Source organism: Aspergillus costaricaensis (assembly GCF_003184835.1).
Source record: "Aspergillus costaricaensis CBS 115574 unplaced genomic scaffold BO79scaffold_34, whole genome shotgun sequence".
Classification (NCBI taxonomy): Eukaryota; Fungi; Ascomycota; class Eurotiomycetes; order Eurotiales; family Aspergillaceae; genus Aspergillus; species Aspergillus costaricensis.
In genome coordinates this window covers 248351-276014 of record NW_020291834.1, presented here as the reverse complement: position 1 = coordinate 276014, position 27664 = coordinate 248351, and the positions used below count along the sequence as shown (strand labels likewise).

The following is a 27664-nucleotide window of genomic DNA, read 5'->3' as shown; positions in this document are numbered from 1 at the left end:
AGAAAAGAACGTCTGACTGATTTGCTGGTGGTGTTTCTGCCCGATTTGGTCATGAATATCTTGGACATGCACTTTCCTATCGGGAGCTACTTCACGTGGACCGTGAACTACGAGTTCGTCTTGCTATCTGGGAAGCACAAATTCAATCTTCCTAATCACAGTGACTCGATGAAGTTAACTCTGACAAATACGCACACACCAAATCTGAACACCGCCCTTCGCTAATCCAAATTGCAAGGCGGAAAGCCAGAATATTCGCGCACTACCATTCACTGAACTCACTGCACGAGGTTTTCCAAACACTCAAACGCGTCGTTAAAAACCAAGGGCGGCCCCTCACACTTGATCACCTTGCCATCCAAGGCTTCTCCGTGAGCCACGAGCTCGGCCTTGCCGTCCCTTTCTATCAATATCTTGTCTCGGCGTTCTTGAAAGATGTTCACGTCTATCGTGTGCTTGGCCAGTAGGTGATAGACGTGAACGTGACGCCTTTGCCCATAACGCCGGGACCGTCCGATGGCTTGGGTCATTGCGGACTCATAATCATACTGTGTCTCGGCGTTCATAGGAGATAGAAAGATAACGTGATTTGCCGATTGAAAATTCCTGCGGAATTACATTAGGCACAAGCTACAACAACCCTAGGAGAGGGGGGGTGGCAGGGAGGGAGGGAGGGAGGGTAACTTACAATCCGGCCGCCATCTCCCCTCCAAGATTCAGGATCAACACTTTGTCTTCCTGGAGGCTTGCCTCTTGGAATTCCGCGATCTTTTGCATTGACTTGCGGTCTGTCGTTAAGATCGCTGTGTGCTTTATCTGGGCGAGATCCAGTGCCTTGGACGCGACTTCGATGAGCTCGGGATATTGTATGAAGACGAGGGCCCGCTCGTCGTTGGGGATCTCGTTGAGGATCTCAATCAGTTTGTCCAACTTGCTGCCGCCGTATTCTGCACTCTCATCGACGCTATCCTCTCCGAGCATGGATCCTGCGATGATATTGAACTTCTTTATTGGGCTGTGGCATCCATTCACAATACACTCCTCTTTTTCCAACGTTTTTGAAGCGCAATCCTTGCACAGAGTATGGCCGCACGATCCTGAGACATTTGTGTCCTCGATACCTTGCAACCCGCAGTAACAACCATTGCATTGCGGAAGTCCAGCACCTGTTAGCAGAAGCTGCACAGCTGAGAGAAACCTAATGCCGCTTTTGCGCAGTGCCCATTCCCCGATGAGCCTCTGGATGGCTGTTATGGCTTCCCTCAGAATTGGTTCGGCTTCGCCAGCTCGCTCGGGCTTCTTGGGAAGCGAAACGTCTGTGTCATCGTCGTCGTTTTCAGAATCCTTACTGCCGCTGGTTTTCTTGGCCTGGGTTCGCTGGTTGCTCTGCTTGGCGACCGTGGGCTTGGAAGAATTATCGAGGTCATTGGCCACCGATTCACTGCTCTCGCTATCGTTCTCTGCATCAGACGAGCTGCTATTATCACCTGGCACTTGCTCTTCAGCAATATCAAAGAAGTACACCCAGTCATCAACGTCCGATGCATCGAATGCTTTTCTCAAGAAAGAATAAACTTCTCGGGTGATGGCCATATCACCAAAATCGTCTTCGAAGAACTTTTCGATGAACTTGTAAAGGTGCTCACAATCAAATTCAAAACGGCAGTAAAGCCACGCTGCCAACTTCAATTCCATATTCACTTCGTCTTTGAGATCATTGAGCTGTTCCTCCCTGGTGGCGATCAGGGATGCGCATGTTGTTAGCTCGGGCTCGCCGTCTTCGTTCCATCGATCATGAAGCGCTAGGGATGAACAACGTTTGAGCAACGCCTCTTCGGCCGTTGAACTTGTTCCAATAATCTCGTCCAACCGGTTGGCTTGGTCACTGCTGAATCTTCCTCGGCCACTTCGACGGAGCTGGCGGTTGTATGTCATAATCTGCCTCCAGAGTTCCAGATAGATTACTCGTTCTGCCGGTGATTGCTGGACCACAATTATGTGCTCTGACGATGGGATCTCGTCAATATCAGCAACATTTCTCCGTGCAAACCGGTCCAAGAATCCCTGGGCTAGCTTGTGTCGACGTTCGTGCCAGATTTGGCTATAGGGTGCCCGTAACGATTGGAACGCTTCCGCAGCAGAGCGCTGCTTGAGTCGCAGCTTGACATATTTGTTTTGTAATCGACGGTCATCCTCGTCTACTCCGAGATGCACATTGAGGAAAGGTGCAATGCCATTGACGTCGGCAAAATCATTGAGAGGCGGTGTCCCTGACAGTACCCATTTCGATCGAGCTTTGAGTGAGAGGAGCGGGCTGAGCCTTTCCGGGTCTGCATATGTGAACTCATCGATGACAAGACGATCAAAAGAGAACATATGAAGAAACGGGGTTCTGACGGCCCCCCAATCCTGAGTTCTGCTTTTGCTTATGTTGAACACCTTTCGATCGTCCCACTTTTTCGCCTTTCGGCCAGCTGTTTTGGGAAGACCTGGTCGGACTTGCTTGTCCTCCGTCGCAGAATCTTCATATTGAGTGTCATCGTCTGATTCTAATGCAGGTTCCTCAGCCGACTCATCTTTTTCATGACTCTGGATTTTGAGGTACTGGTCCGTTTTCGATCTCAGCATCTGGGTGTCGGTTTCGCTTTCTGTCTCGGTATCCTCACCACTCGATATCTCCGCCAATACCTCATGGCCCTCTTGTTCTGACGCGTGGTTGCCTTTGACGTACTGACTACCACGGAGGCGCCGGGACGGGCAATATGTGAGATGTGTTTGAGAACCCTTGATAGTTTGTCGCTTAAGACGAATCGACGCGAGAAGCGCGCTTGGACCCTGGCTGGTCAAAATTCGGACTTGCTCTTTCAGTGCGACTTGAGCGTCTTTAAACCATGCGTCAAAATTTCGCCCTGCCTTTTTGGGAGCCTGAGGAGTGCCTGTGAATTTCTGGAGCTTCTCATAATATGCTGGGTTGTTGAAGATTGACCAGGATACTAGAATGATGTCACTCCGCCGAACGTCACTTATGGACACTTTTGCGAATGAACTCGCCTGTGCGAATACCAAGACCTTCAATCTAGAACCCAGAAACTTGGAGATTTCAGATTGCCATTGCTGGATCATAATTTGCGGCACAACGATAAGAGTTGCCTTGCACGGAATAAACCCGTCAATTTCCGCAGGGGTTGGCAGGCGCTCCCTTCCATGCTGCGTATCGATTAAGCCTAAGGTGATGGCTGTTTTTCCGTAACCAACATCATCAGCTATGACACCACCTCGAATAGCCTTCTGACTGGTGACTCGCCCCTCTGCGCGCCACATCAACGATGGAAGCAGCGCCTCCTCCGTCTCTTCTTCCGTGAACGGTGGGACATCATCATCTTCTTGCCGGACCATCCACGATAGTGATCTCAGTTGCTCCGGCCGCAGAGCCAGACGGAAGTTAGGCGGCTGTGGAGCTGCGACGTCAGACTTGTTGTCTGTAAGCTTGAACTTGGGAAACATGGCGTTTCTACTATCGAACGAATTCGGGACCAGGCGCCAGTGAAACGACACGTCTTTGACAATACTATGTTGCACCAACTTATCATACGCCTGATGCAATAGGTACTGGACGTTGAGAGTGACCCGCAAGTCAGCCAGGCCCTGCTCATCGATCTTTCGGAAGATCAGGAACGGCGGGGGTCTTGCTTTCGCCTGGCGCTCATAGAGAGCTGCATCGTATGGATCTTCATAGGCCATGATCCGTCCTCTATTGTCACGGCCCCATATCATGCGCGGTTTCAGCGGCACACATGTGCATGTCGAGTTACCGTTCTCACCAGGGGTGTCAGTGTCAGAGGCTGCGTTCCAGTCCTCAAAGCCTGAGATGACTGCCGCTTTCTGTAGGAGCCAAGAGAGGTCCTGAAGCAAGGATGGTGAGTCTATTGGGTTTATGATCTCCCACGATTCTTTCTTCCAATGCACCTCCATGGCTGCAGGTTCTGCTTTAAATGAGAGCAAAGGAATATTAGCCTCATGACACCCTGATCGGGAAATCGTGATGTTGGTCGCCTCATTCAACCTTTGGCATGAGATAGGTGCGCCAGGGAGGTACAGGTTCAGGGCCACCTTGGGAGCTCTAATCCATTGACGGAAGTAGATGTGAACGGGCTGTGGAACCTCGCTTGCTTTGGGTGAACGCCATGAGTGGGACACCTCTGCGATGGTCTTTCTCTGTTCGTAACCGCGAACACGTTCATGGTCCCAGGCAAATACGAAGAAATCTTTGTTTGCATCCCCGAGCTTCGTCGGGTCCAGGAAGAGGAATACCGGGCGATCGTACTCACCAGCTGATCTTTTGTGCAGTGAAGCGTGTGCCGTACCGCAGTCTGGCAGAAGATCATACGTCCCCCGGATGTCTGCCTCTAGGCCCGCCACCGCTGAATCGGGACCTTCAACTTGAATTTTCGTCCAACGATCTGTTCCATCAACCTCTGCAGTATTGAGGCCGCATTCAACTTCATAAGAATCGACTTTCTCGCCAGATCCGGAGAAATACAGCGTCCGTCTGGAGCTCAGAGGCCCACAGACTTCCCAATCTCCCTCCATAAGTGACGCAGACACAGGTGTCATGCGAGCAATGGGCTTAGACAGGATCTCTCGTATCAGACAAAGTGCAGGAGTATCCTTTGGAGGTTTGGCAAACAAATTCCATTCAATGCTGGACGCACTGATCAACAGACGTAAGAAAGAGTGTTTGCCTTCATATTGGATGGTCCAGATCTCGCTCCGCTTGATAGTCAGGATCCGGAGTTCATCGCCAACAGCTGGCTCAATTATATCCAAAAACTCTTTCCAGACATACGCAGGACAATTCAGCGACGTGTCGCGAGCCAAAGACGCATAACAATCTGAAGAAATGCCAGAAATCACTAATCTAGCTGGCAAATCACGATTGAGTTCACAAACAAAGTCCAAGGGCATGGTGCGGTGGAGATCATCATAGCGTTCGAAAGCATGTGAAGGGTTACCTCCACACTCGGAGCAGACCGTGTGGTGACATAAGGTGCATCTCAAGATACCCGGGCTTATGTTAGTCTGTCTCTCGCAGACGCAGTATCTTGCACTGCTTGCTGCCCGCATCTGGAGTTGCGAAATATCGGTGCGAGCAGCACAGGTGAGCTGTATGTCATGTGGTGTCATCAAATGACCGTCTTGAGGCAGAACACGGTGGTTTTTGCGAGATGATGCTTTTTCGATTGGTGCGCCTTGGCCTGGCTTTAGGATTCTATGTCCGTTGATCAATGCAGACAGTATCGCTACACCGACGACCGTAGAGGTCATTGCATTTCCTGCAAGGTCTTGCAACTCACGCTGGGTTTCACGTGTCAGTAGAAGTCGGTCGAGAGGCAGGCCTTGCAATGCCAACGACTCGAGACCACAGAGAGGGCCGCCTCTGGTCGATATATATGGGATACCGGCTGGAGTGATGCACCCAACGATTCCTGGGGCCCGTACGTCTATCTCACGTTCGATCCCCTGTGAGAGTTCGATGCATCTCCTAATACAGGTCAGTTTCAATCAGTTGTTTAGAGAGGAGATTGTCACTGACTCTTTGAAGTGCATGTCGTAACCTTCTGCCATCTTGCGCAGGAAGTTCATGTCCAAAGTCTCCCAAATGCGCTCTGGCAAGGACGCCATCCATTTTCTCCAACAGAAGTCGGGCATACGACAGCTACCATCGTCCTGCGATTTACTTACTGGGCGTTTGTCACCGAGAGCGTTATCCTGACGGTAAGACAGATGGCGGGCCTGATATTTTTCCCAGTTTACCGGTTTACGAGCCAGCTTTGCGCGTGTCGCCATATCGGACTCAATTTGTTCGAGCCTTTTGTCATCTGCGTCAATAAGAAACATGCCGGCTGGAGAGCTAGCGGGGCGCCTGAATTCAGTCATGGTGCGTGACCAACGACCTATTTGGAACCGTGAAGATTCATCCTTGTCCGTGGCTTTCTTATCGACACAGAGCATGTATCCTCGCTCCCGTGTTTGTGGCAGATAGTATGCCTTTGTGTCGACGTCGAGGTGAGTGGCATGGTAGTCGATGTCCTGCCAGTACGTCTGGATTTTTTTCCATGGGGCGCTTTTGACATTCTCGAGTATGATCAAGGGAGGCCTATAGGCTTTTGCGTACCGGATAATGGCCCAAAAAGTCCCTCCCGACTCACCTTTATCATCAAGTGTTTTCCGTTTGTTATTCAAATTCGAGAAGTCCACGCATGAAAACCCGGCAACCAAGATATCAGGATTCTTGGGAACCTTTTCCAAAGACCCATACGCTGTTTGACTAGTGCGATCGAGTTAGGCCTGAACAGCAGAAAGTGAGGGCTCTACTTACGCTACACGACGATTGAGTTCCCTCACATCACGGAAGAGGCGAGGTGGACGAAAGTTTCGCTGGATGTACGCCTGTCTGAGAGGGTCGATCTCAGCACTGAAGATGTGACGGAATTCGAAAGTCATATCGAACTGCTCCTGTAGATCTACAGACAAATTAGTTTCGATATAGACAAGGCTAATGTCAGATCACTCACGTTTCTGAACCATTTCTAAAGCCAGAATAGGGGACTCGGTGCCGGAGCAGACAGTCGCAATGCGAAGGCGTCTTGAGCCTAGATGGGACAATACACGGTCAAATCCCAGCTCCACTGCCTTTTCTGTGATCGACTTATAGATGTCGTTGAGGTCATGGAGGGGAGGGAGATGCAAAGCGAGCTGGGTCCGAGGAGATCGAGGACCACATGGCAACTGGGACCGGACTACTTCAGGCAACATAAGATTAAGACCGTTCTCGTTGTACTCATCCTCGCTAGAAGGATGGACAGGTTCGTCACGCTCAAAGTCCATGATGTCTGAATCATATTCATCCGAAGAAAGGATAGCATCATCTTCGGGCATCTCCTGCGCCATCCGTTTCGAAGGACGCGTCGGAAGATCCGACGACCAGGACAAGGTTCTTTTCAGAGAAGAAGACATTTTAAAGACTACAGAGAATCTTTATAAAGAGGTTCGAACGATCAAAACGAAGACTTGAAGCTTCAGAAGCACTGAACGAATGTTGTGATGGAGGGTGAAGATAGGGTCGAAAAAGGTCACGTGGAGGAGATACAAAGTGAAAGATGAGATGGAGGAGAGATAGATAGGAAGAGGACATAACACAAGAGAAACATGGCAGAGGAAATTTTGGGGGGAAAGGCCGTGTGTGGGCTTATGAAAACTTTTCCTACTAGTGAATGGCTGTCGCCATGGTGTGCTGCTTGTTTGTGAAGCTTCACGAGACAGTTTTTGTTGTATGGGGGGATTTGGAAAACGAGTGAACCCATGGCGAGATGTGCACGGCGAGGAACTATGGAGGGCTTGTATTGTGTTGTTTTTGAGAGTGGTCTGCTTGATATGGGAGTAGACGGAGTGGTAGCAAGACTATCTAGATACAATATAAGCAGGCCTCTGCCTTGTCGTGCATTATGCTGTCTACTACTGACGTCTTCTCATAGATGTGCCCCTGGTGCCTGGCACACAGTAGACTATGATGTATCGCTACTTCAAAATGTAGCTAGCTACACACTGACCAGACAGGAAGATGGATACTAGTACGCGGTATTTCAGTATCCATCGTTACTATACAGCTACTACGCAGTCTAACTGTAGCACATATACACGCAAGTAAATCCAAAAAGAGAAAAATATAGCTAAATCAGTAAAATAGATTCGGAAGGCAGTGTTGAGTATGTACTTTGGAGATATCAGGGCAGGGGGTTGTACTAGATACTACTATCATTACTAATCTGGAGAATGCTAACTACATACTTGGGTTAATTACAAGGGAAGAAGTGATACATACTAGATAAGATGAGGGTTTCGATGAGATAGTAGTAGGTACTGGGGAACTAGTATGTGGTCTAGTCAGAAAACAAAACACATCTCTTCAAATTCTTGATGAGTAGGAAAGTACTCACTTACTAATATAAGTAGATACGAACGTAGTATAGATGTGGTACTAGTACTTTCTATGTGGTCTAGAGAATAGATTGCATGGGTTATGAATTTACCAATTTACTAAGGAGAATTATAACGAGTTACGATCGGGATATGGAGGTTCTAGTATGTGGTCGAGAGGCAGGAATGCATATATATTATAATTTACGATAGTAATACAAAATACGACGAGGATATAGAGAAGATACTTGATATATAGTATGTGGCCTGGGGATATAGTATTCATATTTGGGAATTTATAACCGTAGAAAGTAATACAGGTTAAGACGAGGACATGGATAGAATACTAGAAGTTTACAATCAATACTGCTGGTCTGTCTGAAGCAAAACCAATTTGCTGGGATATCCGCTACAGCTGCTGCTATACTATCATGTACATTCCGGAACTTCGCGAGTAAGGAAAAAGAGAGAGGGAAATCTCAGCCCGTGTCTCGCAACTTCAGTAGAAGAAAAATAAAGAACCCGCAATTTGAAACCCCACCAACATGCCCGTATTGCGCCAAAACTCACACCCGGTTCCGGTTGTTGATCAATCAGTCAATCAATGAAAGCCATGACGTTGCTAACATCAAGATGGAGAGATAATGAGGATTGTAGAACAAAGTAGGTTGTTCGTTCCGAGACATCCTGCATCAGAGGTGCTGCCTGATGCTGTTTTGCGCCCGGTTCCTTTTTGTTCCTCATTTAGGGGATAGGAGGGAGAGGGAGGGGGTATAAGATAGATTCAGAGGGGTAGATATGAGGTATTGCCCAATCACCGCATAGCACCCTGCATCAACTGCTGCCGGAGGAGCATGATCTGGCTGCGCTCCATGGGTGGGAGCGCATCGATCGCAGCCTGCGGCATACTGAGGACTTGCTGTAGAAGCTCTTCCTGTCCTGGCATAGCCTGCGGAGGTTGTTGCGGCGGTGCAGCGGCAGCGAAAGGAGTATTGACCATTGGAGGCGTAGACACCGGTCCCGGTACAGCGGAGAAGGGCTGGAAGGCTTGCGCGGCGGCAGGAGGGGGCGCAGGTGCACTAGGTTGGCTTGCTTGTTCCACCACCGAGCCGAGGGCACCATAATCGACCAGGTTCATGAGCAGCAAGGCTTGGAAAATTGCGTAGGCGAGCTGAGGGGCTTGGCGTAGCAGTTCTGTCGCTCTGGCGGGATCCGCCATAACAAGCGACTTCATCTGGGAGAGGACATCGAGGAGCTGGTTCGGGGGCAGGGAAGCGAGTGTCTGAGAGATGGCGTTGGGGCAATCGAGATGCGGAGGAACTTCGACACCCGGGGGCAGAGGAGGGAGAGGCGCGGACTGTTGCTGTTGTTGCTGTTGGGAGCCGTCTTGGACAGCGGGTGCAGAGAGCTGGGAGTAGTCGGGGGGTATGGAGTCCTTTTCATTGTTGTGTGGCCAGTCGACCCGAATCTTACGGCCCATGATCTCGTAGTCGTTCAGGTTGCGGACAGCGGAGGCGGCCGCATCGGCGTCGGCGAAGTCGGCGAAACCGTAACCTTTGGGTTTACCAGTCTCGGGGTTCATCATCAGGCGGAACTTGGTTACTGTGCCGGCGGAGCTGAGGATGTCTTTGACTTGTTCTTCCGTGAGGTCTGGAGAGTGATGGGTTAGTTTAATGCCATTGGGGTGGTTGTGGGGGACGAAAGTCAAAGGGAGAAGACATACTATAGGGGATATTCCCCAGGAAGACACTCTTTCCGGCTCCGGGAGCCATGATTGTGGTTGAGGAGGAAAGAGGGGATGGTATAGATAGGTGTTTTGGTGGTTGAAGAGGAGGTGTTGGAGATATGAGGAAGATGCGCGAGGGAGGAGATGGTAAATTCTCTGGAACCTGGAGACAAGAAGCTGAGAAGAACTAAACAATGCCCTGGGAGCAACACCCGAGAAGCAATGGCAACAAGTTCTTTGAAGTAATGGGAGATGAATGAAAGATAAGTCTGTAGAGCGAAGATGATGTCGAAAAGCGGCAGCATCTGCCAAGGCGGTGACGAATCGGGCGATTGATTTGCCGCGAATTCGAGCTTCCAAAGCGACGAAGCCAAAGTGACGCCGCTTACACCAATCCTCTTCCCCGTCTCTCCCTCACCTTCATCTCCCCCCATCACCATGTCCGGGAACCCTAGGGATCAGTTGCACAAGCTCCAGATGGCCCTCCAAAACCGCCGCGGCGGTTTTGGTGGCGGCTTCGGTGGTGGTAATCCTCGTGCCGGCATGGGCCTCGCTACTTTGTTCCTCACTGGTCTTGGAGTATATGCTGTTTCCAACTCGATGTTTAACGGTGAGCTAATTCTCGTGCATAACGGGTGGAAATGGTGCTTTTACTGACGGCTACTGCAGTTGATGGTGGTCACCGTGCGATCAAGTACTCCAGAGTAGGTGGTGTCAAGAAGGAAATCTACAGTGAAGGTACGCATATCCAATGTGCTGCATTTGGCTTCATCTAACAAGTTATCCTTTTAGGAACTCATCTTCGGATTCCCTGGGTCGAAACTCCTATTATCTACGATGTCCGCGCAAAGCCGCGCAATATTGCTTCCCTTACCGGTACCAAGGACTTGCAGATGGTGAACATCACCTGCCGTGTCCTGTCCAGACCCCGTGTCGATGCCCTCCCCCAAATATACCGTACCCTGGGACAGGACTTTGACGAGCGTGTTCTTCCGTCGATTGTGAACGAGGTCTTGAAGAGCGTGGTGGCACAATTCAACGCCAGTCAGTTGATCACTCAGCGTGAGAACGTTGCCCGCCTGGTCCGGGAGAATCTTGCTCGTCGGGCTGCTCGCTTCAACATTGCCTTGGACGATGTGTCGCTTACGGTATGCTCATCCTACTGTTGCTTCTTCTCTTACTTATGTCACTAATACCTGCCATAGCACTTGACCTTCTCCCCCGAATTCACCGCCGCCGTCGAAGCCAAGCAGGTTGCTCAGCAGGAAGCCCAGCGGGCCGCATTCCTGGTCGACAAGGCCCGCCAGGAGAAGCAAGCATTCATTGTGCGCGCTCAGGGTGAGGCTCGTTCAGCCGAGCTGATCGGTGACGCCATCAAGAAGAGCAAGAGTTACATCGAGCTGCGGAAGATCGAGAACGCCCGCCACATCGCCCAGATCCTGCAGGAGAACGGTGGCCGGAACAAGCTGTACCTGGACAGCCAGGGACTGGGCTTGAACGTCAACGCGGGCTCCGACGATACGAAATAAGCGGATGGATGGACCGATGGAGAGCAATGGGGACTTTGTTAATGGTGTAGCAAGACATGGCGCTATGAAGATTGTCCGACAGGACGACAGGTGAATGGAATCGGGTACTTGTACAAATAGTTATTCTCAGGTTCGAGCAACGGCGATCAGTTTCTCTTCTCTTCTACATAAGTCGGGTGATTACAGTCAGTGTATGAAATTATCGTGTAATATGGATGTGCCGTAGCAGCGGAGCTGCGGCGGGGACGAATGCGGCGGCGTAAATCTCTACCAGCGGAATCATCCACCACCAGTTCAACCCAGTAGAACACATTCTCTACATGGGAGTTACAACCTGTTCTAACCCCAAAACACCTCTCCCATAATCAAATTAACCGTAAGTCTCTCGAAACCACCCACACCACACCAACCCAACCCAGCCCAGCCCAATCCAATCCCACTCCCCGCTCAAAATAAAATCCTCCCCACCCCGCCGCCGCGCATATCCAATTCCTCCCCCACCATCCTCACAACAACAATAACAACCAACTAAACTCTCCCGTTAAACCAGACATACCAATCAACCAAAAATGGCCGACCCATCCACCGACCCCGTAATAACCTTCACCCAAGACCCCAACATGGCCCTAAACCTGGACCTAAACATCCAAGAAATCCTCCTCGCCGCATCCACCCACAACATCCCACTCCTGCGCCGCCTAATCCGCGAGAACCAAACGCCCGGAAACCCCGCCAACGTCAAGGACCCTGAGACGGGATTCTCGCCGCTGCACGCGGCCATTGCTGCATGCGAGGAGGAGGAGAAGGAGAACGATACCGAGAAGCAGACGAATGGCGTGGACACAAATGCCGATGGGGACAGCGCAGGCGTCGTCGAAACAGTCAAGTACCTGCTCGGCGAGGGCGCTATCTGGAATGATCTGGATTTGAATGATGAGACACCGGGATGTATTGCGAGACGGTTGGGGTTGATGGAGGTTTATGAGATGATTGTGGATGCGGGCGTTCGGGCGGAGTTGTTGTTGGGGAGGTTGGAGGAGGGGTGGGAGGCGTTAGGGGATGATGATGAGGAGGAGGAGGAGGAGGATGAAGATGAGCAGCAGGAGGGAGAGGGTGCTGAAGAAGCTACTACTGCTGTTGAAGCTGAAGCTGAAACTGCCACCACTGAAGAACAACCAGCAGCAGCAGCAGCAACAGAAGACCCCTCCGTCACGCAACCGCGCTACCTCGACTCGAACCTAACCTTCACGAACGACCGACTTCTCGACAGCGACCAAAACGGTGTGATGATGTCGTGGGAATCCACCATCATGGAGAAGTCCGCGGCGAAGCTGCTCCCTACCCCCGGGCTGCGGGTCATGAACATCGGACATGGAATGGGTATTGTCGATACGTTCTTGCAGTCGCATGGCCCCAGTGAGCACCATATCGTGGAGGCGCACCCGGAAGTGGTTGCGGAGATGAAGCGCAAGGGGTGGGATCAGAAGCCTGGGGTCCGGATCCATGAGGGCCGGTGGCAGGATGTGTTGCCTGCGTTGGTGGGCGAGGGAGTGGTGGTTGATGCGATTTACTATGATACGTTTGCCGAGTCGTATAGTGATTTCCGGGAGTTCTTTTCGGAACAGGTGATTGGGATTTTGGAGCAGGATGGGGAGAATGGGAGTGGGCGTTGGGGATTCTTTAATGGGATGGGGGCTGATAGGCAGATTAGTTATGATGTTTATCAGAAGGTGGTGGAGATGGATTTGTTTGAGGCTGGGTTTGATGTCGAGTGGGAGGAGTTGGAGGTGCCGGCGTTGGAGGGTGAGTGGGAGGGTGTGAGAAGGCCGTATTGGAGGATTGAGAAGTACCGGTTGCCTATCTGTAAGTTTATGGATTGAGGTGGATAGAAATTTGGTTGGTGTTGCTAGTACTATATAGACATTGCTTGTGATGTATCTCCATCTATGGCATCTTGGGTAATCATGTACACACGCTCTCCTATAGCCCTTGAGAATGGCACCCAACGCCTGTAAATGCAAATTCCTTATCCCATGAACCGAATAAAGCAAAAACTGCAAACCAAAACAAATAGTCGTCAATCATACAGCTTACTGATACAGCAAAACGCCTTATAACTGGATGAGGTCCACCTCGGAAAAGTCGGGCGGACTGCGGCTGAAGATCGTGTGGCATTTCCCATCCAGCGCCTGATACTCGTTACTGATCCAGATGTGCTTGCTGAACCGCTGTGTGCGGTACACCTCGTCGTCACTGACCCCAAGATCGTCGCGAGGGATCCAGATCACTGGTCGCTTGGCACGCAATGCGTCGTGTTGAAAGGCACGTTGAACGAGCTGATCACGCTCGTCAGGTGTCAAGTCCTCCAATTCATCGTGGATGCCGGAAAAGAGCGTGGTCCCAACGTTGCGCGAAGGAGGGCCTTGGGCCTCAGCGTCTTGTGCGATCCTGTCGCGCAGACGCTGGACACTGGGTACTTGAGTATTGGAGTGGGCTTTGTAGTATGGTGATCGCCGGTTTGGTGATCGTTCAGCCCAGGATCGACGCTGCGGTCCGAGATGTGGCCTATGCATGGTGTGGTGATTTTGCCGCTCGGGGGAGGAAGACTCCAGCGTCTTTAACTCGATATCGTGCGACATTCGGTCAATCTGATGCTGACGATGTTCACGCTCAGCCAGCTGGTGCTCGATAGTGTCATTCGGATCTTCTTCCTCCTCATTAGGGAGACCTAGGCGGGTTCTCTGCGCCCGAGCAAATTCTTCATCACGGCGCACCGCGTCGTCCTCCAGCGTGATGGGCAGGTAACGGAACAGAGGCCCAAACGCGTCATTCAAGAGGATCTGATAGCCGGCTGTCAGGATAAAGACAATGATCATGATGATCGCCTGTCCTTCACAAGCAACTTCGCCCTGCGTGTCCCGGACCAAGAAGAACAGTCCGATCAGACTGAGCTCCATGACATATAGACCAGTGAACAGCTGGTTGATGGCTCGAGGGAAAAGCAGTCCACCCGTATCGAAGCGGAATTTGGTCACGTAAAGCGTATTATACCGGTAGACGAACCAGAAGAGACTGAACGTGATCACGTTGAAGATCAGGATAAGAGGTGCAATGACACAGTAGATCAACCCTAAAATTCAAATTAGCAAAAAAAGCCATCGGAAAAGTAAGGAATCAGGCTTACCAATGGACGCAAGCGTGGTATACACCGGAAAGAATGTACCCCATTGCATCTGATTCAGATTGGTTGTGCGGCCCCATTTCTTCCGCGCCGTTTTGTCCAGGATTGGTGCGAGAATGAACCAGCTCACCAGGTTGACGATCTGGACCAGAGCTCCAGCACTCACTGACATTGCCTGAAGAATCATGTACGAGAAGAAGTAGTTGCTAGACGAGGGAATGTTCTGCGCCAGAAGTTCAGGCCAGCTGGTAACGTCGGCCACGTTGCTGATGATGGTCGAAAAACTGGACGAGATGGTCACAACCAGGAACAGTTGCACGAACAGGAATGCAAAGTAATAGTTCTGAACGGTCAGCTCGACGGCCATACCCGTGGAGAGACCTTGTGTTCGACTGAGAAAGCGAAGGATCAGGGGTAGGATAGCCATTAGAATCGCGAGGAAAAGTGCAGGCAACACACCCTGGATGGCAGAGATAAACCATCCAGGCAATGTAGAAAGCCAGGATAGCCAAGTAAACGCAGCTTCCAGGTATGACAGCTGAGAAAGCAAACCAGTGAACGCCACGGGAATTGCCCAGCCTATCACCATCCCACAGACAACGGCGATAATGCCAAACGTGCGCAGATAACGCTCCCACCATTTGATCGACATATTGTCCCAGATGACGTCGTCTGGTGAGATCTCGACGAGACGAGGCGCCATCTGCTTGGGAACGTGGTGACTGACGGCCTGACAAGCCATATGTGCGGCGACTTGGTGGTTGAACTGGATAAAGGCTGAATTCATATGGGGAAATTTCTCCGGATTCTGCTGGTCAATTTCAATCTCCAGGTTGAGGCGCGCCAACTCCTTGCGACAATAGTCGATGGTGTCGACCTTCTTGCCGATGAGCCACAATGATGGCATCCAACTGAGACCGAAAATTGGTAGTCGCATCGTATCGCGATCTTTGGGTCTGATGTATTTCTGCCATAGCGGTTCTCCAAAATCCTCGTTGTCGAAGCCTTCATTGTAAGCAATGGGATACTCCTCTCCCTGTACCCGATCGCCCTCCTTGAATCCTCTTGGATTGTCGGAGGGGACCTTTTCTTTGATTGAATTGCCGCTTTCAGATCCAGAGGCCTCCACCTCCTCTTGTTCCACAGGAGACTCTGGGGCTGTGAGGGGCAGTTCATCAGGCTCACTGCTCGTCTTGGAATCCTTGGACAATTGGCTTTTCCAAAACGGCCTTTTCGGTCTAGACGCCGGTCGCGCTTCTGATGCACTAGCCTCCGGGGTGAGCTCGGCATGATCACGGGGATCTGTCGACCAAACCTGGGGCTCCCCATCATTGGCGTCGTTGGCTTCGTTGGTTTCAGGTTCTGAATGGTGAGGAGGAATGACCATAGCGTCGCCCGGCACAAATCCACCTGATCGGGCCAACGTTCCGTCCAGTCCATGCTCGACTTTCTTGAACCCCCCAATCATAGTTTTTCCCAGCTTTCCCATGCCCTGACCGACTGCCTCTGCTGCCTCGACAGCAGGGTCCAACGGGTTTAGTCGTTTCTTTGGCCCTGGCTGTTCCGGCTTCTTCTTCGATTTGGTACGATGCAGGATCTGGTCGAGAGTGCGAGCTTGGTGGGGATTACCGGAGCTGACACCCCCATCAAGCGCCAGCACTGAAGCCTTCCTGTCGGCGTCTTTCTTCTCCTTTGTCTCCGCTGTGTTTGGGTTCTTTCCGGCTTTCTTGGCTTCAGCTCTCGCTTGTTTCAGCTGAGCCTTTTTGCACTTGATAATTAGGTCGGTCTCAGCAGCCTCAAGTTTCAGAGCCAGCTCATCGCGCTGCTTCACCTTTTCGTTGAGATCGTCAAAATTGCGGTTAATCCAGATGTTTCGAATTCCTCCCGGGAAGACATCAAACAGTGATTCGAGGGCCTCTACGGAAAGCCAGCTTTCAGGGATGGCTGTAACTAAAACAGTTGTCGCAGACGCTCGCAGTCGATGTTGGGGGGACGTCAAGTAGGCCTGCCGGAGACGGATATACCCTCTGAGCTCGTCAAAGAACACGGCGCAGACATAGAAGATGGCGATGACAGCCATGACCAGATGGCCCCAGTAGCGTGATGTGTGCTCAGGTTTGACGTTGCCCCAGGCAAGCTGATCCAGACCAGTGACATTCCATTGACCATCCGCTGCTGTACCATTTTTGTAGCTCGTGTCCTTGCCGCCAACTTTATTCAAAGGCAAAAGAACTGGCAGGATTAGACATCCTAGCGGGATAAAGATCTTGAGAAGCATGCGCAGGTAGCGGAGAAAGAAGTAAGCGTCGAGGCCACATTTTTGTATGAACTCGGTGCTAGAAGTGCGAAACACGGGGACGATCCATCGAAAGAATCCCGGCGGGGATGGTTGCGTACGTTCCCTGTCTGAGACTAGGTAGGTTCTTGGTTGACTGGATATCGATCAGCTTCAGTCATGTCTCCTCGGCTATAGTTACAGGTGGATCACTTACTAGATACGAGTGAGCTTTCCCTTGAGTAGGATAAAGAGCAGAAATTCCACAGCAAAGACAACGATGGCAGTGGTTAGGGAAGCAACGAAAGTTCCGATGGAGATACCCTCCTTATCCTTGCCACTGCCGCCGGCGTGTTCCAGCGCCGACCCCAAATCTGTGGTCATAGTGAGGGAGCAGCGAGCACCACTTGGTAGCTCGGAGCAGGTGGTGGTGGTGGCTTATGGAGGTAAGGAGCCACCAGAAAGGTGATGAATGAAGTCGCAGTAGTTAAGAGAGTTCTAGATTTTGACTGAAGGGAAGAAGAAAGAAAGGTGCAGACATCACGAGGGAGGACAGTTATACAATTGAGTAAACAGCACGTCACAAGCGAGGGCGACAAAATTAGTAGTAACGGTAGCAATTAGCAGTGCTCCATAGACGCCCATGAGATGAGGGCGGAAGTGGGGAGAACCAATCAGTGCATGTAAGGGGATGAGATGAACCACTGTTGGTGAAAAGACAGCGCTAACAGAGAGCAAAGACCTGGGGAATTGTCTAAATAAAGAGACAATGACCACAAGGGGGGTGGATTTGGGGGGAATTAAGACCAAGCCAAATAATGGAGCTGCAGCGACAAAAGCGAAGGGGAAAAACGTGTTACAGATAGAAAAGACCAAACAATGACAACAGTGGCACCCACTTTGCAGCTCCTTCCACCAGTCAGAGAAGCGTTTGGGGGGCAGCCCAAAGGCAGCAGGGCAGAAAGCGCCATTTGATTTGGGGATGGCCGATCCTCACCGGGATGACATCAAGGCGCCTGCCGAAACTGCATGGCGCTTCCTTAGCTGAACACTTACCGTCTCACGCGCCAGGGTGGGTGCTTCACCCGCTCTGGGGGTGGAAAGTGACTGTCTTAGTGGCCTTATACTGTTTAGAATCGGTTACAGTCTATGTAAGATAGTATTGAGATGGCGCGTACTACTACAGCATGGTATATTGTGTTCAACAAAACAGTCAAATTCTTCAAAGAGGGGAATAGAATGAGAATAAGGGGTGAATCTTTCATTCTTCGTTGCTTTTCCAGTTCGGTGGTTCCTGCCTGAATGAGGAAGGTGTGAACCTGGCCCTGGTGACCCACTGTTTGTTCCTAATTTATGATTGGCTACCAGTAGAGGAGGTGGCGGTGCATCCCAGCCCTAAATGATTTCATCCCCACCAGCCACAAAGGTCATGTGGTCAATGTGGCTTTATGTCACGCTGTCCCAAACAGGAAACCACTTTACGCGGTGGACGCGTTGCAGCGCGTTGAGCTCGACGAGAAGAGAATTTGTTTTCCCTTTCAGGCCCACTTCGAATTTGTGCCTCAAACTCTCTATCGCAACCACAATCATCCACTTCAATCCACTTCCTACTATTTCCCCCTACCTAATTACTTCCCCTCACCCCCTCCTCTGTCGGTCCTTTTTTGGTCCATCTGTTTGTGGACTTGTCTCTTCATAGGACCGGCTCATATCATGTCGTCTCCAGCCTCCTCTCGTCGTAGGGGTCGTCCTGCTAGGGATTCGGCCGTCTCCTCTCCGGCTCGCTCGACTCGCTCGACTCGTTCCCAGCAACAACGCCAAACCAGCAGTCCTACCCCGCTCGGTGATGAACAATTACAGACTACCCCTCGGGCCTCGAGGCGCATTCGGGGTGATGCGCCCGTCCCTTCCTCCTCCCCCATGTTCTTCCAGTCCTCTCCCATGAAGGGGAACAGCAGCAGCGCAGAGACTCCCGATATTCGAATGGACGAACCGAGCTCCCCCGTAAGAGCTTCTTCCACAATGGATGATGGCGAAACTACCCCACGAGGAAACGGTGTAGCTGCCCTGCGAGGTATATCCAGCTTGATTCGATGAGCTTTCTTATATATGCTAACATGTAAACAGACTCATCCCCCATCCGATATGTCTCCAGCTCCAGTCCTACCCGTTCCATGGGTCGCCAAGCAGGTCGTTCAGACATTCCCAGCAGCAGCAGTGGCTTGTTTGTCTCCTCGCGCTCCAACGCCGATGGTCACCGCGGCACCTCTCGTCGTAATGACCTTCATTCGGGCGGGTTTGGATCGACCCCCAGTCGCCGCCGCAGGATATTCGTTGACGCCAACGGCATGCCTACTGCCGATGGCGAACCGCAGTCTGATGCCACCTTCTCCAACATTCATCCAGATACCTCAGAGGCTGAGGCCTTGGGTGGCAGCTCCACCCGCGTGATTTGGGGTACCAACATCTCCATTCAAGATTCCATGTCCGCCTTCAAGAACTTTCTTTACAACTTCGCCACCAAGTACCGACTGTGGGCCGATGGGGCTACAGAAGATGAGACCCGTATCATGGGAAATACTGCAGAAGAAAGAGAGTACATCACCATGCTCAACACGATGCGTCAGCTCGGTGTCACCAATCTCAACCTCGATGCAAAGAATCTCAAGGCATACCCATCGACGCAGAAGTTGTGGCATCAACTTCATGCGTATCCCCAAGAAATCATTCCTCTGATGGATCAGACCGTCAAGGATGTAATGGTGGAGCTGGCTGGCAAGGAAATGCAACGCCAGCGCGCTCACGCTCGTTCCAACCACACCAGGGATCTCAGCTCGGCTCCCGCCGTGCCCAGCTCTGATGCTCTCATGAGCGATGCTGCTCGGGCTCCTCCGGCTGAAATCCAGGACCTCGTCCAGGAAGTCGAGTCCAACGCGTACAAGGTCATGCCTTTCGGCCTTGACTCTACCGTTAACATGAGAGACCTTGATCCTGCTGGTATGTTGATAAACCACCTGGAATGATAGTTCAGTGCTAACGTGCCTTAGATATGGACAAGTTGGTGAGCATCAAGGGTCTGGTGATTCGGGCTACACCCATCATCCCTGACATGAAAGAAGGTAAGACTCATGACTAATTGATTGGTGTTCCGAGTCTAATATGTTTTCTAGCCTTCTTCCGCTGTCAGATTTGCAACCACAGTGTCCAAGTCGATATTGACCGTGGTCGTATTGCGGAGCCCACTGTTTGTCCTCGTGAAGTCTGCCAGGCTAGAAACTCGATGCAGATTATCCATAATCGTTGTGCTTTTGCGGACAAGCAGGTCATCAAGCTGCAGGAAACCCCCGACAACATCCCCGATGGCCAAACCCCTCACTCGGTTTCGCTCTGCGTGTACGACGAACTTGTTGATGTTTGCAAGGCCGGTGACCGCGTGGAGGTAACTGGTATCTTCCGATGCAACCCAGTGCGCATCAACCCCCGCCAGCGGACGCAGAAGACGCTTTTCAAGACCTACGTCGATGTTCTGCACGTCCAGAAAATTGACCGCAAGAAGATGGGTATTGATGTGTCGACCGTTGAGCAAGAGTTGTCGGAGCAAGCAGCCGGGGATGCCGAGCAGACGCGCAAGATCACTGCCGAGGAGGAAGAGAGGATCAAGCGCACCGCCAGCCGGCCCGATGTGTACGAGCTTCTCTCTCGATCCCTGGCGCCCAGTGTCTACGAGATGGATGATGTCAAGAAGGGTATTCTGCTACAAATGTTTGGCGGCACCAACAAGACGTTCCAGAAGGGTGGCAACCCACGCTACCGTGGTGACATCAACATTCTTCTGTGCGGTGATCCGTCTGTCGCCAAGTCGCAGCTGCTCCGATATGTTCACAAGATCGCGCCGCGCGGTGTCTATACCAGCGGCAAAGGTTCATCGGCCGTTGGTCTCACGGCCTATGTGACCCGCGATCCTGACACCAAGCAGATGGTTCTCGAGTCCGGTGCTTTGGTTCTCTCTGATGGCGGTATCTGCTGCATCGACGAGTTCGATAAGATGAATGAATCGACGCGCTCTGTTCTACACGAAGTGATGGAGCAGCAGACTGTGTCCGTTGCCAAGGCAGGTATCATTACCACCTTGAACGCTCGCACCAGTATCCTTGCCTCTGCGAACCCCATCGGCAGCAGATACAACCCGAACCTTCCGGTCCCGCAAAACATTGATCTTCCTCCCACCCTGCTGTCTCGATTCGATTTGGTTTATCTTATGCTCGACCGGACGGACGAGCAGGAGGACCGTCGCCTGGCCAAGCATCTGGTCAACATGTACCTGGAAGACAAGCCCGACAACGCAAGCAGCGAAGAGATCTTGGTAAGTGAAGAAATGTGACATGTGTAACAACAACTAACCTGTTCCCTCCGCGCAGCCCGTCGAATTCCTCACAGCCTACATTACCTACGCCAAAACCAAGGTGCACCCCGTGCTTACCCCCGCTGCCGGAAAAGCCCTCTCCGATGCGTATGTCGCTATGCGCAAGCTTGGAGACGATATCCGGTCGACAGATCGCCGTATTACCGCCACTACGCGTCAGCTGGAATCAATGATCCGACTGTCGGAAGCCCACGCACGCATGCGCCTCTCCTCCGAGGTAACAGCCGACGACGTGGAAGAAGCCGTGCGCCTCATCAGGTCGGCCATCAAGCAGGCCGCCACCGACTCCCGCACCGGTCTCATCGACATGGGCTTGCTCACCGAGGGCACCAGTGCCAGCGAGAGACGCAACCGGGAAATGATCAAGCGCGGCGTGCTCTCCGTGGTAGACGAACTGGCTGGCTCAGGTGGCTCGGCTCGGTGGGCTGAAGTTTTCAGACTTCTCAACGAGCAGAGCAGCACGCCCCTGGATAGCAACCAATTCAGCGAGGCAATCTACGCCTTGCAAAACGAAGGCATCGTGAATGTCATTGGTGAGGGTGCGCGGAGGAGCATCCGGCGCAGTGCACAAGCAATTGCCTGATCTCTCCCCTGCCTCGACGGTGGACTAGCTGATGAGACTACGATACCATGGAACTACATAATTATTGGATGGGTGCGAATTACATTGGTTTATTTTTTTCATCACATGTCATTATCTGAACTGCGGAGACGGTGTCTGGTGTTGGGTTGATTGATACGTATTGCAACAGAACAAATCAATGTATCTAACGCGCATTATCACGGGGTTTGTAAACCCAAAGGCAAGGACGTATGATTGGACATGACTAGTTTTTTGGACGTTACGGAACAGTTCCTTCCAGCATTAGTATATTTCATCTCAAGCTAAAAAGGTCTCGCCGCCCTTAGCTGTCTTGTAGGGCTCATAGCAGCAGCCTCTTTCAGCTCGCTAGTACTAGTGGAACTGCCTGGGCGAAGTTTCTCACGCTTGGACTACTAGTCGGTCTTTTGTCTTAGATTCCCTCGTAGTATGAAAGAAAGATCGGTCCTGGTGGCGGAACACCGACGGCCAATCCAGGTTTACTAAAGGCGTTTTTGAAAATACCACGTAGTGCTATTACGAGCATTAATAGTATCTGTGAGTATATATTGTTGCCACAGCTTCCCACAATCTCATTGAAATATTACTAGTAGTGACTACTAACTAGCCTGCCTCCAAGGTATATTAGCTAGCAGTCCGGTGGGAACTACGGTATTATACAAAAGGCAATTTTTTGTAATTTGCTAATGACCTCGGCTTCAATTGAACTTTCTCTGTACAAGGAATGTAATGCATGTTTGGGAGAGTAATTTGTAACTCTCTGCTGAATCTATGGAGATTTGTATGTGCCTGAGGTAGGTTAGATAGAACGAGTCGAAGCCCGCTAGTATATAGTACATGGAAAGTGAAGGCATTGATACGATACATCAGATACTGATAATACTACTGAAACATAATGGGTGCGACTGGTCTCAAGGGTTCATACAGTATCATCATTGTATATATCAAATAGTTAATGTGAAGATAATTCCTTTTATCCTTCTCATCTTAATATGCGATTACATAAAAGAAGAAAACAAGGCAGACGAGCAGAAGCCCTACTGAGCGTCACTAATACTACTGCACTAAATCAAGTGTTCTAGTAGATCTCCTCACAGGATACATCGGAAATCTACCCAATAGACTTGGATTGTTCCGACTCATAACGTGGGCTGATATAGACATATCTCTAGCAAGGGTCCCTGTCCGACCTGCGCACATTATGAATAGATTAATTACCGGAGTCAAGCTTCGAGACAAGTAATCGTAATCTGTGACATTGAAGAATGACACACGGGTCATACATGGAAATAGGCTACTTGATTCTGGGTTTAGGTATAGCAGATACAAGATACATACATACATACACACAATAGGTCAGTCCTGTTAATTATAACAGCTAAAAGGGGAATTTACTAGCGTGCCGAAGACGAGTTTCATCTTAACCTCTGTATCGTCTTTGCCGGGGCGATGAAGCCGATTGGTTATAAGAGTAGGCCCCAGTTGCTGCCGCGGCGATGATCGAGGATCCAGGCTTTGATGTTCCTGCACGTTTAGCTAACGGTGGCGTTGATGGGGGCTGGATTGTGTTACTGTTACCATCTGGCTGCAGCCCGGTGAGACATTAGCACACACACACACACACACTATACCTATGGTGTACTTTCTTTCCACAAGTAGTACTTGGTCTTGTGTTGGCTGGAATGAAACCAGGGAGCCTTTTCCGGGTCTTAATCAGACTAGTAATCTAGTAGATAGATCAGCGGGCAAGACGGCGAATTAAGATCGGAATGGGGTGAGACGGTTGGCATGTGAGACCACCATCTCTTTAGTCTAGCTGTTATCGAATGGTAGATGGTAAAGGAAGCACAAGACACTAAGTACTAGATAACCAGGTATTTTAACAATTTCAGAGGGGAATTGGGTTACCGGTACCGTTGATATGCGATTATACCCATCCCCACTGACCTGACGTGCAAAATGGTGAATTTGCAGAGTTCAGAGGTAATGGAAATTACCCGGACGTATAACGTGGGATGGAATTGGTGAAAGGATGACCTCGTATCGATAGCAAACCACTGGCTAGTCCCAAAGTGGGAAAGCGGTGATGAGGGAGAGCAGCACCTGCGCAATCGAGTGGCTGAGAATGCATCAAGCAACGATAGTCATCCAAGCTATGATTTAGAGCAGTTTTTAGGGTCTTCTCCATGCAAACTGGAGCATGTCTGTCATTCTCCCCGATTCCCCGTAACATTGGCGTGTCTTGTCCCTCCATTTGCACCCTCTTTTGACATGCGATTTTCACCTAGGAGATTGATATGACCCAATGGTAATGGCACGGGACTGCAATCGCAGCTCGGTATTACCGGTACCAGACCCAAAGCAAGGGCCAATCTTGGAGCCGATAGCGTTATCGGGAGGAGTCACGGGTTGACGTCGACCGGGCCTGAGGTCTCCGCCATCCTGGGACGGGGTCTTTAGCAAGCATCATGAGCTTCGACCGGCTCTTGTACATAGTCGACTTCTCTTGTCCGTCTCCACTGCTGGCTCCCTGCGCCTTCGTCTAGTAATTAGCATCATTTCGACCAGATTAGGTCCTTTTCCTTTGGCTACTCTCTTTCGATTTTTTTACTTTTTTTCGGCCCCCCCTCCTCTCTCAGCTTTCTTTTTTCTGTTCGCTCTCTCTTTCTCACGACCTGCTTTTACGTCAATCATGATCTTTTCTTCCAACCTCTAAACAGCTCTCCCCAATTATCCCACCAAATCGTTAACGCCCCTTACTCACACCCTACTTGCCTCCTATTTCTATCCCAAGAGCTTAGTCAATTGACTTATTCACTATGAGGTGTGCAGCTCTATTCCAAACTTTCAATCTGATTGGATCGCCCAGCTGACTGGTTCGTCTCTTGTCTAGGTTCGGGGAGCACCTCCGATCTTCTATGATCAAGGAGTACTACTGGTACTACATTGCATACGAGGATCTGAAGAAGGCTCTCAAAACCGGTTATGTCACCGAGCCTACGCCCGAAAACGCGAGGCCCGACCGCCAGGCCTGGTCGGAGGACGATGAGAAGCACTTTGTGACCCTGCTGGAGAGCGAATTGGACAAGGTCTTCAACTTCCAGCGAATCAAGAGCGCGGAGATCGCTCGTCGCATTCAAGCCAGCGAGACGGAAGTCAATGATGTGGTTTCCCGCTTGGATAATTCCTCCAGCTCTCGCTCAGACAGCGCCTCAAATTCGCGTTCCAGCCGGAGGCCCCCTTCCGACGAAGACTTCTTGTTGCTCGAGCAGGTCTTGAGTGACATCATCGCCGACGTCCACGATCTGGCAAAGTTCACCCAACTGAACTATACTGGCTTTCAGAAAATTATTAAGAAACACGATGTACGCTTTCATCCTCATGCGCTGGTAGAGAATCTATTTCGGTGCTAATCACTTTGTTTCTAGAAACAAACTGGGTGGCATCTGCGGCCTGTCTTTGCTGCGCGACTCAATGCGAAGCCGTTTTTCAACGACAATTACGATGCGCTCGTTGTCAAGCTTTCGAAGCTTTACGACCTTGTTCGTACCAAAGGTAACCCCGTCAAGGGTGATTCGGCCGCCGGAGGCAGTCAGCAGAACTTTGTCCGCCAGACGACCAAATACTGGGTTCATCCCGACAACATCACTGAGCTGAAGCTCATCATCCTTAAGGTATGCGCGATAACACCTGTCAATTCCTACGAGATCGTTGCTGACAAGAGCAGCACCTTCCTGTGCTGGTTTTCAATCCTAGAAAAGAATTCGAGGAAAAAGATGCCGCTATTTCATCCATCTATTATGATAATACCGATACATGGGAGCTCTACCAGGGTCGCTTGAAGAAAAGCGAGGGAGCGGAAGCCATCCGACTGCGCTGGTATGGTGGCATGGAAAGTGACCAGATCTTCGTGGAGCGTAAGACCCATCGCGAGGACTGGACGGGAGAGAAGTCTGTCAAGGCGCGTTTCTCACTGAAGGAGAAGCACGTCAATGCCTATCTTTCCGGTCGCATGACCGTGGAGAGCATCTTCGAGAAGATGCGCCGGGAAGGTAAGAAGAGCGAAGAGGAAATCGACAACTTGGAGCAACTGGCACGGGAAATCCAATACCGAGTCATCACGCGAAAATTGGTCCCTGTGACCCGATCTTTCTACCACCGAACCGCCTTTCAGCTTCCCGGAGACGCTCGCGTGCGTATATCTCTCGATACAGAATTGACCATGACTAGGGAGGACAACCTCGATGGTCGCAGCCGGGCGGGAGACAATTGGCGGCGGATGGATATCGGCGTGGATTGGCCTTTCTCCCAGCTCCCTCCCGAGGACGTGGAGCGCTTCCCCTATGCCGTGTTGGAGGTAAAGCTTCAAACGCAAGCGGGCCAAGAGCCACCGCAATGGATCAGAGATCTGACGGCCAGTCACCTGGTCGAGGCGGTGCCCAAGTACAGTAAATTCATCCACGGCACGGCCACCCTCTTCCCCGATCGCATCAACCTTCTACCCTTTTGGATGCCGCAGATGGACGTCGACATCCGCAAGCCGGCTACTCGCAAGTTCGGTATTCAGCGGCCTCCGGCCAGCGCACCTTTGTCCACCACCGAAACACCCGAGGATGACGAGTCGGACGAGGAGGACTCGAACGAAGCACGCTGGGTTGATAGCACGAACACGGCTGAGGCCACGACTGCCGATCAAGAAGCCCTGTTTGCCGATACCGATGGAAACGCCTTGGATATAGAGGAGCGAATCGCCGCTCAACCGCTTCCCGGAGACGAGGATTACCCGTTATACGATTCGGATGCAGAATCGGTTGATTCGGACGAGTTGGAGGAAGCGCGTCGTGTGGGTGGAACATACTACTACAAGCAGTTGGCAAAGTACTACGTCCACAATGCTGGAAATGCTATGGTACACTGCTTCACAGCGCTCATCCCGCGCCCGCGCCCGACCAGCATGCCGCCCCCGGAACAGAATGGAATCGCCGTCATGGGCAACAAGCGCACGGTGAAGCGCTTCCAAGCTCCCAAGGGCAAGCGTAAGTCAATCCCACCTTCTTTGTATCCAAGCAACATCCCCCTAACAGTCACAGGCATCCATGTCCCCGTCCGCGTCGAGCCAAAGGTCTACTTTGCCGCAGAACGTACCTTCCTCTCGTGGCTGGAATTTTCCATCCTCCTCGGTACAATTGCAGCTACACTGTTGAACTTTGGAGATGACTACATCACCTTCGGATCCTCATGGGCCTTCACCGTGCTGGCTGCGGTCGCCCTTCTATACAGTCTCATGCTGTACGTGTGGCGTGTCGACAAGATTCGCAAGCGCCGCGACGTCAAGCGCGTATATTACGAGAAATGGGGACCGACGGTCGTCGGTCTCGGACTGGTGGTTATCGTCATGGTTAACTTTGGTCTCCGGGCCCGCCAAGCCGGATTCTTGGCTAAAGATGGAGACCTTGACGACGCTCCTCACGGAGGCGAGCTGTGATGCTTCTTCGAATTCTGGGTATAAATTGTTGCCACCAAGTTATCTATCTGAATGAGTGATTCCGTTTCGTTTCTTAAGTTATCGTCATTATATTATCCTCTGCCCTTCTTTCAGTTGGAAGGCTGAAAGAGAGAGCTGTACTGATTCACATGGTCTGATTGTACAAAAGCTTGTGTATGATTTGTTTCTTTCAGTTGTTCCGTTCAGATACCAGATCCTTTCCTGCCCTGTCCTTGATGTTGGTTTAGTTGATGTGAGGTGGAAGAAACAGAAGAGAAGAAAGCACCAGAAATTGATTGACTGATTGTGTGGTTGGTTGGTATGTTAGTATAGCAGTTGACAGACAGTAGGTAGTTATCAATCACTACAAGAATAAATTGATATACAACAGCAGTAGTTTTCAAAATCATTAATAAAGTCTTTCATCTCATGCATCCATCATCTCGTAATCTACCAACTAATCACCA

At 51.0% G+C, this 27664-nt stretch overlaps 7 protein-coding genes across 7 annotated transcripts; 4 read left to right on the top strand and 3 right to left on the bottom strand.

Moving 5' to 3' along the window:
- Nucleotides 1–278: 278 nt before the first annotated feature.
- Nucleotides 279–7395, bottom strand: BO79DRAFT_273937 (putative SNF2 family helicase; the record flags this gene model as incomplete). The annotated part of the gene is made up of 5 exons (XM_025687552.1): nucleotides 6576–7395; nucleotides 6380–6524; nucleotides 5594–6328; nucleotides 689–5542; nucleotides 279–606 (listed from the first exon to the last, which is right to left on the bottom strand). Exons 1-5 carry the CDS (start codon nucleotides 7015–7017, stop codon nucleotides 279–281), a joined length of 6504 nt encoding a protein of 2167 aa, XP_025535963.1. The 5' UTR covers nucleotides 7018–7395.
- A 999-nt stretch (nucleotides 7396–8394) lies between these two features.
- Nucleotides 8395–9918, bottom strand: BO79DRAFT_201679 (putative polyadenylation factor subunit CstF64). Its single transcript, XM_025681593.1, has 2 exons — nucleotides 9701–9918; nucleotides 8395–9627 (listed from the first exon to the last, which is right to left on the bottom strand). Exons 1-2 carry the CDS (start codon nucleotides 9747–9749, stop codon nucleotides 8792–8794), a joined length of 885 nt encoding a protein of 294 aa, XP_025535962.1. The 5' UTR covers nucleotides 9750–9918; the 3' UTR covers nucleotides 8395–8791.
- Nucleotides 9919–10091: 173 nt separating this feature from the next.
- Nucleotides 10092–11377, top strand: BO79DRAFT_290087 (prohibitin subunit PHB2). The gene is made up of 4 exons (XM_025688849.1): nucleotides 10092–10313; nucleotides 10373–10441; nucleotides 10496–10851; nucleotides 10909–11377. Exons 1-4 carry the CDS (start codon nucleotides 10142–10144, stop codon nucleotides 11230–11232), a joined length of 921 nt encoding a protein of 306 aa, XP_025535961.1. The 5' UTR covers nucleotides 10092–10141; the 3' UTR covers nucleotides 11233–11377.
- A 170-nt stretch (nucleotides 11378–11547) lies between these two features.
- On the top strand, nucleotides 11548–13112 carry rmt2 (protein-arginine N5-methyltransferase; the record flags this gene model as incomplete). Its single annotated transcript, XM_025684991.1, has 2 exons — nucleotides 11548–11608; nucleotides 11783–13112. Exon 2 carries the CDS (start codon nucleotides 11802–11804, stop codon nucleotides 13110–13112), a length of 1311 nt encoding a protein of 436 aa, XP_025535960.1. The 5' UTR covers nucleotides 11548–11608; nucleotides 11783–11801.
- A 53-nt stretch (nucleotides 13113–13165) lies between these two features.
- BO79DRAFT_211030 (putative DUF221 domain protein) lies at nucleotides 13166–17456 on the bottom strand. Its single transcript, XM_025682932.1, has 3 exons — nucleotides 16906–17456; nucleotides 14417–16845; nucleotides 13166–14362 (listed from the first exon to the last, which is right to left on the bottom strand). The coding sequence occupies exons 1-3, from the start codon at nucleotides 17070–17072 to the stop codon at nucleotides 13344–13346; spliced, it is 3615 nt and encodes a 1204-aa protein (XP_025535959.1). The 5' UTR covers nucleotides 17073–17456; the 3' UTR covers nucleotides 13166–13343.
- An 800-nt stretch (nucleotides 17457–18256) lies between these two features.
- On the top strand, nucleotides 18257–21950 carry BO79DRAFT_201666 (MCM DNA helicase complex subunit MCM4). Its single transcript, XM_025681592.1, has 5 exons — nucleotides 18257–18762; nucleotides 18816–19685; nucleotides 19736–19807; nucleotides 19859–21051; nucleotides 21107–21950. The coding sequence occupies exons 1-5, from the start codon at nucleotides 18402–18404 to the stop codon at nucleotides 21692–21694; spliced, it is 3084 nt and encodes a 1027-aa protein (XP_025535958.1). The 5' UTR covers nucleotides 18257–18401; the 3' UTR covers nucleotides 21695–21950.
- Nucleotides 21951–24187: 2237 nt separating this feature from the next.
- vtc4 (putative vacuolar transporter chaperone (Vtc4)) lies at nucleotides 24188–27555 on the top strand. Its single transcript, XM_025680065.1, has 5 exons — nucleotides 24188–24536; nucleotides 24606–25077; nucleotides 25141–25386; nucleotides 25440–26748; nucleotides 26803–27555. Exons 1-5 carry the CDS (start codon nucleotides 24532–24534, stop codon nucleotides 27195–27197), a joined length of 2427 nt encoding a protein of 808 aa, XP_025535957.1. The 5' UTR covers nucleotides 24188–24531; the 3' UTR covers nucleotides 27198–27555.
- The last annotated feature ends 109 nt before the right edge of the window (nucleotides 27556–27664 follow it).

What these genes read in the sequence shown, in the direction of transcription:
- vtc4 (XM_025680065.1), top strand. An exon ending in AAATTATTAAGAAACACGAT is followed by an intron (nt 25,078 to 25,140) that starts GTACGCTTTCAT and finishes CTTTGTTTCTAG; the next exon opens with AAACAAACTGGGTGGCATCT. An exon ending in TGAAGCTCATCATCCTTAAG is followed by an intron (nt 25,387 to 25,439) that starts GTATGCGCGATA and finishes TGACAAGAGCAG; the next exon opens with CACCTTCCTGTGCTGGTTTT.
- BO79DRAFT_201666 (XM_025681592.1), top strand. Translation starts at nt 18,402, where the DNA reads ATGTCGTCTCCAGCCTCCTCTCGTCGTAGGGGTCGTCCTGCTAGGGAT. An exon ending in CATCCCTGACATGAAAGAAG is followed by an intron (nt 19,808 to 19,858) that starts GTAAGACTCATG and finishes TATGTTTTCTAG; the next exon opens with CCTTCTTCCGCTGTCAGATT. An exon ending in CAAGCAGCGAAGAGATCTTG is followed by an intron (nt 21,052 to 21,106) that starts GTAAGTGAAGAA and finishes CCCTCCGCGCAG; the next exon opens with CCCGTCGAATTCCTCACAGC.
- BO79DRAFT_290087 (XM_025688849.1), top strand. Translation starts at nt 10,142, where the DNA reads ATGTCCGGGAACCCTAGGGATCAGTTGCACAAGCTCCAGATGGCCCTC. An exon ending in GAAGGAAATCTACAGTGAAG is followed by an intron (nt 10,442 to 10,495) that starts GTACGCATATCC and finishes TTATCCTTTTAG; the next exon opens with GAACTCATCTTCGGATTCCC. An exon ending in TGGACGATGTGTCGCTTACG is followed by an intron (nt 10,852 to 10,908) that starts GTATGCTCATCC and finishes TACCTGCCATAG; the next exon opens with CACTTGACCTTCTCCCCCGA.
- BO79DRAFT_201679 (XM_025681593.1), bottom strand. Translation starts at nt 9,749, where the DNA reads ATGGCTCCCGGAGCCGGAAAGAGTGTCTTCCTGGGGAATATCCCCTAT. An exon ending in CCTGGGGAATATCCCCTATA is followed by an intron (nt 9,628 to 9,700) that starts GTATGTCTTCTC and finishes ATCACTCTCCAG; the next exon opens with ACCTCACGGAAGAACAAGTC.
- BO79DRAFT_211030 (XM_025682932.1), bottom strand. Translation starts at nt 17,072, where the DNA reads ATGACCACAGATTTGGGGTCGGCGCTGGAACACGCCGGCGGCAGTGGC. An exon ending in GGAAAGCTCACTCGTATCTA is followed by an intron (nt 16,846 to 16,905) that starts GTAAGTGATCCA and finishes ATCGATATCCAG; the next exon opens with TCAACCAAGAACCTACCTAG. An exon ending in TACCACGCTTGCGTCCATTG is followed by an intron (nt 14,363 to 14,416) that starts GTAAGCCTGATT and finishes TTTGAATTTTAG; the next exon opens with GGTTGATCTACTGTGTCATT.